The 9,806-nt window shown below is 33.1% G+C and overlaps 1 protein-coding gene across 1 annotated transcript in view; it reads left to right on the forward strand.

Annotated features, from left to right (window-relative positions):
• LOC108569988 (protein CREBRF homolog) overlaps positions 1-5,376 on the forward strand; it is a 21,933-nt gene extending 16,557 nt beyond the window's left edge. Inside the window, exons 2-5 of the mRNA XM_017931790.1 lie at positions 2,047-3,085; positions 3,613-4,077; positions 4,137-4,259; positions 5,157-5,376. Of these exons, the coding sequence (XP_017787279.1) occupies positions 2,053-3,085; positions 3,613-4,077; positions 4,137-4,259; positions 5,157-5,254 (1,719 nt within the window). The 5' untranslated portion in view covers positions 2,047-2,052 and the 3' untranslated portion in view covers positions 5,255-5,376. The remainder of the gene's footprint in view (positions 1-2,046; positions 3,086-3,612; positions 4,078-4,136; positions 4,260-5,156) is intronic.
• The last annotated feature ends 4,430 nt before the right edge of the window (positions 5,377-9,806 follow it).

Here is a 9,806-nt window from a genome sequence, read left to right on the forward strand (position 1 = left end):
CTACGAAAATTTAAGTTTTTTCAATATTTATGAAACTAAACTAACATAAATACAATTTAATCTATTAACATTCAACATTATTAAATTGTTAATTTAAACTGTTGAATATACAAATATAAACGGTTTTAATGAATAATTTAAAACCGGCGCTTCTCGTTCAAAGTAAAAAAGAGAAAATGACATGGAAAGTGTGTATCAAAGCAGTAATAATAATAATAATAGTTAATTATATACAATATTTTGCATATCCTTACATAAATATGGACTTGAGATATGTTGGGACATCATAAACAAAATTAACAAACAACTTTATGTGCAACACATGACAAGAGTTGCGCAACGCATAACACAAATAGAGGATATTGATGTTAGAAAATCAAAACTCTATGACAAGTGTATGATCTGCATCAGTCAGAGAGTTAACATTTTAATGACAGCTATCACCATGTGTCAAAGCTAGGAACTAGTAAATAAACTATAATCAATTGGATGCAAACAAATAGCAAAAAGGTTGAGAAACTCCGATTTATGTATAAATGGTTTTCAAATTTGTATTTCTTTACATTTTCCACACAAAGTTTGAAGTGATAATACAATTATAGTGAATACATAATATTATTGGTATATTTTTTGGTTAATAGTATGCAATATGTTTACTTTAGAAGTCTGTTTGGATAATTCCAACAAGTATTGAGGAAATTCAATAATATTTAATTGGTATTTCGATTTATTGATAAACCAATTAGAACTAGATCAGTCCAGTTAAACGCGCAATCTTTGCCAAGGATCTGGATTTGAAGGTTTCTGTTTGAAACTAAAACAAATAACAAAAAAAAGAGCCTTACAATCGGTTTAGGCGAAACAGTACACGAAATTTAATAAAAAAAAAACAGAAACACGAATACATATATCTTTAGATAAGAGTGTCAACAAAATTCTTTCGATACGAAACAAAATAAATAAATATTCGTGCAATTTGATAAAAAGGTACAAAAATATACAACACTCCAGTTATCAGAAACAGGCACACTTATCGTTTGACACACGCTCTCTCTACTCTCCTAAAGCGACGAAAATAAAATTGAAAAAAATAAAATAAAAATAAATCAGATGGAAATATATAAACAACGAGCATATCTAATTTATCTGCCGCGCTCATTATCTAATCCGAATGTAATTATAATGGCCTTTGATTATTTTCATCCCACATGAATTTTGTATGTATATCAGTAATCAAAATGTGTGCGAGAGTCGTGCACTATTTTCATATCGGAATTAACAAAAAGTTAAATTGTGTTAAGGATTCTTAATGGTATAGTATTGAATTAGCAGATAATTTCAAACAATTAAGTTATAATAAAAACTAATTGTAGAAAGAATAGAAGATTATTGTTGATGCATTCATATAACAAACCGCGAAGCACGTTGCTTAACTTTTAATAATTTTATGTAAATTACATAATCCAACTGCGAGTGTAATAAACTATCTGTTTTATCTGATAGTTGTTGTTTTGTTGAGAGAGCAAAGTATTAGTATTCCAAAGTAATTAAATACACGTGTTTATGTGTAATCGTACGCAACTCACCTGAGCGCTTGCGCTCAAACCAAACATTACTATTTAAATATCTGCGCCACGTGGGAAACAAAACAACAATTCCTTTCGAATAAATGAATTCCAGTTCCGACTAACATTGCTAAATGATATAGGAATAACATGAAAAACAAACAGAAAATTATGGTTTAATGCAAAGCTGTGAAAGGTGATTAATTTCATGTTCGATTTACGAAACGCACTTTGAGCTCTCTCTTTTTCGTTTTATTTGTGGTTCTTCAGTGTGTGTAGAACATCGTTTTCTTTTCCTTTTTTGTTTGGATTTGTTGTTGAAGCTTCGCAGATAACGAGGTTCGATGCGAGTGAATGTGTATTAATCATTCATGAATTCGGATTGACCTAAAAAGTAAAAATCGAAGATTGCGCGCGGCATTTGTTTGGTGTCCTTTATTTGTAAATATTATTTATTTATTGTTCTGTTCCTTCTCTTCAGATTACGATGGCCGATTATTATTTGGATCCGGGAATAAGCGTAAAACAGGAGCCGACCACAGAGAGCAGCAACAGTGTTGTTAATATATCGGCGAGCGTTCCGATCCCAGTGAAACGTCTGGATATGAACGATTACAGGGATTTGAGCTTCGATTTGGATAGTTCGCAGTCTCCCAACTTTCAGGACATCTTCGGAACCGGCAATGCTGGTACCTGCATGATGTGGAGCAATAAAATTACTGATATGGATATGAGTAAACCGGAGATCGTTCAGATGGACGATGAGGACATCTTCCAGGTGGATAGATCAGATATGATCGAAGGACCGACGCTTGCTGAGCTGAACGCTAACGCCGAAACTCTGCTCGCCGATCTGAATTTCGATGATCTGTTGCTACCGGAAGAGACATATTTCAACGCACTAAACGACAGTCAGATTAACCAAAGCAAATTCAATTCCTCATCGCCCTTCGCACCAATCAACAATAACAACAACACGCATTTCAACAACAACTCGAACCAATTTGCCACCTCGTGTCCTCAGCCCAGTGGATTGAATTTCTACAAGGATTACGAGAGCTACGATAGCTTCAATAAGAATGCAGCATTTTCCCCGGGCAGTTCAAATTCGTCTATTTTGTATCATACCGCTCCTTCTCCGGCGACTCCCCCGAATTCGTTGCGACAGAAGCACACTACCCTCCATGAACTTCTCAAGAAAGAGAATTATGTTTCTCCGGATCGTTCCGTTCCCGGCCCAAGCAGTCCAGTGATCAACCATGGAAGCCCCATGAAAATACAGCGTGGTGCAAACTCTCGACTGTCCACCTCAGCCCCAACCCATTTAGGGCTGGACCAGCTGTGGCAGATGAGGGAACCCAGGAAGCACCTCCTTTCGACGGGTTCCTTGGTAGAAGCGGGATCGACGTCTTCTCTTTCCACAGGAGGCGTCCTCAGCCCTGAAGCCCAAGATTTCAGTTATGATGAGTTCGACAGTGACGAAGACAGCGATCATTATGAAGACTTCTCTTCAGACAATGGTAAGAATCGTGACTGTATTTACGCTACTCGCTCCAGTTTCAATTGTAACTGGTCTTTCCCAGTTGCAATGATTCATGTGATTATATAATTGTTGAAATATTTTTTAAAATTATTATATAATGTATAATCAATCTTAGAAATTTGCTATGAATACGAGGAAAATATGTATGCAAAACCACTATTCTTATATTGTTACCAATATAAGATTTATTAAAGATATGTTTCTAAGAAATGTTATATGTGTTTACTGCATTCTCTATGTTTATTCTTATTTTTTCAACGCAATACCCTAAGAAGTGTGGCTGACATTTGAATGGAAGAAAAAAAAACGTTGTAAACAAAGCATTCACTTTTAATTGAAATATATCGAATTCCTCAAATTATTTACAATGCAAAAAAATATGAAAATGAGCTGACCATGAACAGCGTTTGTTTTTTAATTGGCATTTAAAAAAGATATGTACCGAGAGAATTGCCCTTGGATATTTGGCCTCAGATTTTATGAATATTTATTTGCTCTCTATAGGAGATTCGGACGATGACGATGAGCATGGCGGCACGACGAGAGGTTCATCGGCCAGCAAGAAGGAACGATTCTTCTGGCAGTACAACGTACAAGCCAAAGGACCCAAAGGACAACGGATGCTCCTGAAGACCAAGACGGAAAATCCTCACGTCCTCAACGAGATCACCGATCCCGTCTTCAGCCCTGATTGCGCGGTGCGCGGTATAAAGCACAGCGGGAAGGCGAGGAAAGGGGACGGCAACGATCTCACGCCGAATCCTAGGAAATTGTATAACATTGGGAAGGAATTGGATAAACTTGGTAAGGTCATCAACGACATGACACCGGTCAGCGAGCTGCCGTTCAACGTGCGACCGAAGACCAGGAAGGAGAAGAACAAATTGGCGTCGAGGGCTTGCAGACTCAAGAAGAAAGCTCAGCACGAAGCCAACAAGATCAAATTACAGGGACTCGAAACCGAACACAGTACGTTGAATAACAATAATAGCTCTATTTATCATTAACTTTAATACTTTTTTTTTTAGAAAAACTGATGAGCGGAATTAACCAGGCGAAACACGTGGTCGCCATCAAACTGAAGCAAGTTCAAAAGGAGAAACAGGAGGAGTTGAATGGCCAAATGGATAAAATTTACAAAGGCGCAACCAGTAAGTTTAAATCCCAATACAATATGCACAAGGTTTCTATCTAAATACTAACTCAATTAAAAGTAAAATTTCCCAGCTTCAATAATTTTAAAATATTGTATTAATTAAATTACTTCGAACATTTTAGAATTACTTCGTATATTTTATAAATTATATGTTGAAAAACAAATTTATAAATTAGATATAGTTAGGTTCTTCAACAATGCGCATTGAGTGACTTTGTGCAATGGTAAACATGTTGCTTTAACAATTCGTCTCTGTTCTGCTTCAATTTGATACAAGGAAGTGATCATCTGTGGTATTTCCACGCGGAGCGTCCATACAATGTTACAACATTTATTAGTAAACAAATAAGATCATCAATGAAATTGCTATCTGCGACACACGTTGCTTAACGTTCATAAGCGGTTATGAATTAAGTATGCGATGAACGACGATTTTGTTAACTATGTTTTAATTTTCAGTGCTGTGGAAGTATATGATTTCAATATCAGAATATTATCGTTATAATAAATCTTTAATATTCTTTGAAACATTTCTTAAAATATCAATTTTACTGTAGTCAACAAATGTGTTTGGTAAAGACTGCAGAAACAATTAAAGATATTTTAAGAATACAAGGTTAATATGGCAGTGGGTTGCACAGGAAAAATGGAACAATTTATTAGTTTACACGAGTTTTCAAATTATTTTATATATAATATGCCGCAATTGTTGTGGAAGATCAATACTTGGCTGAAATTTATACTGGATAGGTTCTGCTTCGGCATTAAAAAATCGTTAACTTTATTATAGTGCAAATTTCATGATAATTTGACTGAAATACATTTCCTGTGAAGAAACCTTTATTGCTATGATGATACTGAGTCCTAAAATGTAAAATTTTATTATTTCCAGAAACTAGGATTGCTGGACAAACCACCGAGTATGTGAACAAGATGCTCGAAAAGGTCAAAAGCGGAGGGATACAGATAACGATGGACGACTACATGTAGTCCATATTTCCAAGAAGAAGTAAAAATAAAAACCTCAACGGTGCGGCAAGAATCTCCTCTACAAAGAATTTCGTACTTCAGATAAGTTAAGAGTGGAAGGGAGAAGAAAGGAAACAAACAAAGAACAAGAATTTCAGCCAATATTCTTATTTTCTATTTATCAGCTCGTACACGAATGTGATTGGATGTGATAAAATAATTTAAAAAAAGAAACATAATAATAATAATATTTAACTAACCGGTTTTTTCTGTATTTTCAATTTTAAGTTGGCAATTCTGTTTAAATGTAATTTAATTAATTAACCAAATTTAGCTTTAAGACTAATTACTAGATAGTTGTTAAGTTTACCGTTCGAAAGTAATATGTTTTAAAGGAAATATGATGATAGGAATTTACCTCGATTTATTTCAGCGAAAACCGCAGTTAGATGTTGACTCCGACGATGAAACACTTCACTGACATTTCGTACCAACCGACGTTTTCGAACTAGTTTTTTTTTATGATCATTTTGTTTATTTAAAAAACAAACAAATTGATGATTGAGGGAAAAAACGGAATTGCCAACGGTTACATAGCTTTGGCTGTAGGGTAATTAATTAAACGATAATTATGTAATAACCGTTGATCGATTTAACTTTAAACAATATTTATTTAAATTATATATAAGGTAATTTGATTAGAATGTTTGTACATTTTATTTTGTTAATAATTTATATTACTATTATTATTTATAGTTCCTATTAGAATTTATTTGTTTCGTTTCTTGTTTTTGTTTTTATTTTCTCTATCTTATTAAGTTTTCTTTTTTAATTAGCGCCAATTTCAAATTCGCACTTTTGTTACTACCAGGGGACACGCAATTGTTTTTTTTTTGAAATTTTATTATTGTTACGTGCTTTTTCGTTTTGGCACAGTCCCCGCGAAATTTAAATGAAAATAGTCGGAAAACACACGTTTCCTTTTTATACTTTACTCTTCTAATTCTGTGTTAACCATGACAATTATGTAATTCGCATTTATTGAGACATTTAAAAATAAAACAGGTCACTACACGTGCGCGCAAAACAACTTGCGTACAGTCGCGAACAACTGACTTGTTTTGGTAGCAACGGAAGTTATGAAAAACAAATGCTTAACTCTAATCAACAGAAAATTGATAAACGAGCGAAATGACCATTTTTTTTTCAATAGTTGGTATAACTGTTACGAAATTTTTGCAAATTGAATGCTTTCGTAGTTTCCTTATAACTTATTATTTAAACTCTTACAATTCAAATACAAAGAAAACGACTGCAGGGATAACAAACATGGATATCATTAATATGGAAGTGAATGGACAAAACAAAAGACGTTTATTTATGTGTCTAATTTTTTTTGTTTAGTTTTTTTTTTAAGTTAACTTAATTGATTAAGTGTGTCGTATTTTACTTGGCGTATTTTTAGCGTAAGGAAGTTTAGGTTTAAAAGAAAAGGGTTTCACTCAAAGTGCATTTCTACATATTATTAAATCTGAAAACAAACGAAAAAAAAAAGTTTAGATACAAACAAACAAAAAATCGTGATAACTGGAATTTGTTGTGTTCAATGTTGTGATAAACAAATTTCTATTTTTTTTTATTATATAAATCAACAGAAATGATAAGAAATGCTTAAGATGGAACGGCGTTCTTTTTTTGTTATAATTTGTTTTTCTGCACAGGTTTGAGCTCAACGCTGTTATTAATAATTTTTTTTTCTGTACATAGTTTATTTTTTTCTGGTGTCCAATATGATGTCATTTGATTTATTTTATTTTTATTTTCTATAAAATAGGATTGGCTGTGTTTTATTATTTTTAATGTTTTTTTATTATTTTTTTGGTTTATGAGCCAAGTAAAATACTTTAATTTCTTTCATTTTTGAATAATGTTGAGGATTTTCGTAGCATTTCGGAGGATGCAATTGGTATCATTTATGCAGAGAATGTTGTATTTGGTATTGTTGTTTTTCTTTGCTATGTTTATCTTTAACTTGTTCTAAATTGTCAGATCAATGGTTTACGTGTAAAACATGTTTTATCTAATTACTTAGTAAGTAAGCATATACATATATATATATTTATAGATATCGTATTTCTATTTTTTAATACAATTAATCTACTAAGATGTTACATATATATTTGCATGAAAGAAGTTATAGTTATTATCGTAGTTAATGTAGTAAACCCAAAGTTTATATGTATATGATAAGTTAAGAAACTGTTAAATTTGTATATTTTATATTGTAATTGGTTGGGATTTCGAGGCGGATGATTCCGTTTACTGCTGCGAGGAGGGATTGAGAATCGTGCGCCGAGAATTTAAACTTAAATTCTTATCCAAAATTTATATTTTATATTAAGTAAATCTGTTCATTGTTAATACATGAATGTACTATTAAACAAAATAAATACTGTACCTGGAGCATATCATTCTTGTTTATATATTGGGTGAAGTAAAAAGTTCTGAGCTTTTTTTCCTCTTTATTTCGACGAAGAAATTAACAAAGTTAGAATTTTTGGAATTTAGATCAAATATGCACCGCTTTGTTCGATAACTTTAGTCCATTTTGAAGGCAATTTCATAATTTTGCGATTGAAGAAATCCTCGTCTCTATTGGTAAAAAACTTGAAAAGCTCATTTTCACAAGCCTCTCTTGAGGCCAGTTTTTTACCATCAAGAAAATTTTGCAAGCTCTCGGAGCTTCTGGCGCGTCTTTAAATATGTGTACGGCCTGGCGATGTCTTGAAGGAACACAACACCCGTCACCACTCAGTCACCATCCGCATCGAAAATGGGTTGATTTCGTTACGTTTCACCAAAGAATCGCAGGCATCAATTCACTCCAAAAGATTTTTTGCGTCAATTCATGTGGTACTCATACATCGAGCTTCTTCTTGAGATCAGTCTTATGCAAATGGTTTCAAACGGTTTTCTGGATAATCTTCAGTTCCTGGACAATGGAATAAGGGCTCGCATGCCGGTCGGACTCGACGATTTCCATCATTTTATCAACATTTTCGACGATTGGCCTATCAAAGCATGTCTCATCATCGACGTCCAGAATGGAAGCATTGGAACCAACGCTTTGCTGTTGTATTTGATACTGTATTGGCAACACAATTTTTTTTAGCCGCCTGCTCCGCTTTTTCCCCTTGGTCGTCGTGTTACTGAAGAATGTATCGAATTTTCTGTTTTTTACCTCCATTTTGGAACGCTCTAACACACAACTGGATTCACTAACCACAAAACAGGCAAAGAACTTCTTTAAAGCGTTATGTCGTCTTTAAGTCGCATTATATAATGACAAGATGCAACTTATACATCGTGAGATATGGCTCACTAAAGCCATGTAACGAAATATTTCCTTTAATTTATAATGTACAATGTTTATAAATTTAGAGACGCAAAAGAGTTAATTTGTTACCAGCACATTGAAATTAATATTTATTAAAATAAATGACAACAATAATTTCGTGTATTTAGTTGGTAATCCTGAAATCTTTTAGTTTTCTACAATAAACAATATGTTGCTATAACAACTGAGACAATGATTGGACTGCTCTTGTTTTACAAGATGAAATATTAGTAGACTTTGAAAATGTCTTAGTATAGAAATTCAAAATTATTGTAAACAAGTTTTACTCATTATAATTCGTACTTACGTGGAATTCTAATCTTGTAATTCTAGTGAACGTGCCATTTTTTTTATCCAAATATAGTAATTCAACTAACAAGTATGACTAAAACAACAAAAAATGTGACAATGTGTTGAAAGGTTAAACAATATCTGAAATGTATGTAGGTTTTCAAATTTTAATAACAACTGAAAAAGTCACTTAAATTTTTAAATTTAGGACAAGCAACAGACAACTTTTTTGAGTAAAGTAGGACCTCGCTTAACGAGCAAAATGAATTGTAAGGAAAATGAACCGCTTAACGAGTGACGTTTCGCATAACGAGTGACGATGAGAAGAGAAGTCCCGGAATGAACGCCTGCTACATCATTTTGAAAACTTGTGTACACATATGTGTATTTTTGAATATGTTTCACTATACGAGTAAATATCCGGAAATTTTGTATTAAACTCGTTAAGCGAGGTTCCACAGTACTTGTTTTTGTTATTGACGTTGATGTATTATTTATAGATCTAATGATTTATTTATTTTGTAGATGAATTTAAATGTTATGATACTCACGATTTTATTGTGATTGTACTATTAAATGGTTTCTCTTTTTATTAGACTTTTCTTTCTGATGCAAACAAATATCAGTCAGCACTCTTCAGTTTCTTCAACAATTGGTATTTGCAGTATAACTTAACGGAAATTTCAAAAGAATTCATACGTTTTTGTCTTTGCCCCTTTGCCTGGTCGCCCATTCAAACATATTCGTCTAAAACAGAGGTGTCCAAACCCGGCCCGGCAGGCGATTTTATCCGGCCCGCCAAGTATATATGTGAATTAAAAAACCTTATTATAAGCAGCATTGAATTTTATTTTTTTATAGTAAATTACAGATATAACAATACTA

Source organism: Nicrophorus vespilloides, unplaced genomic scaffold (genome assembly GCF_001412225.1).
Source record: "Nicrophorus vespilloides isolate i.1.1-1 unplaced genomic scaffold, Nicve_v1.0, whole genome shotgun sequence".
Lineage (NCBI taxonomy): Eukaryota > Metazoa > Arthropoda > Insecta > Coleoptera > Silphidae > Nicrophorus > Nicrophorus vespilloides.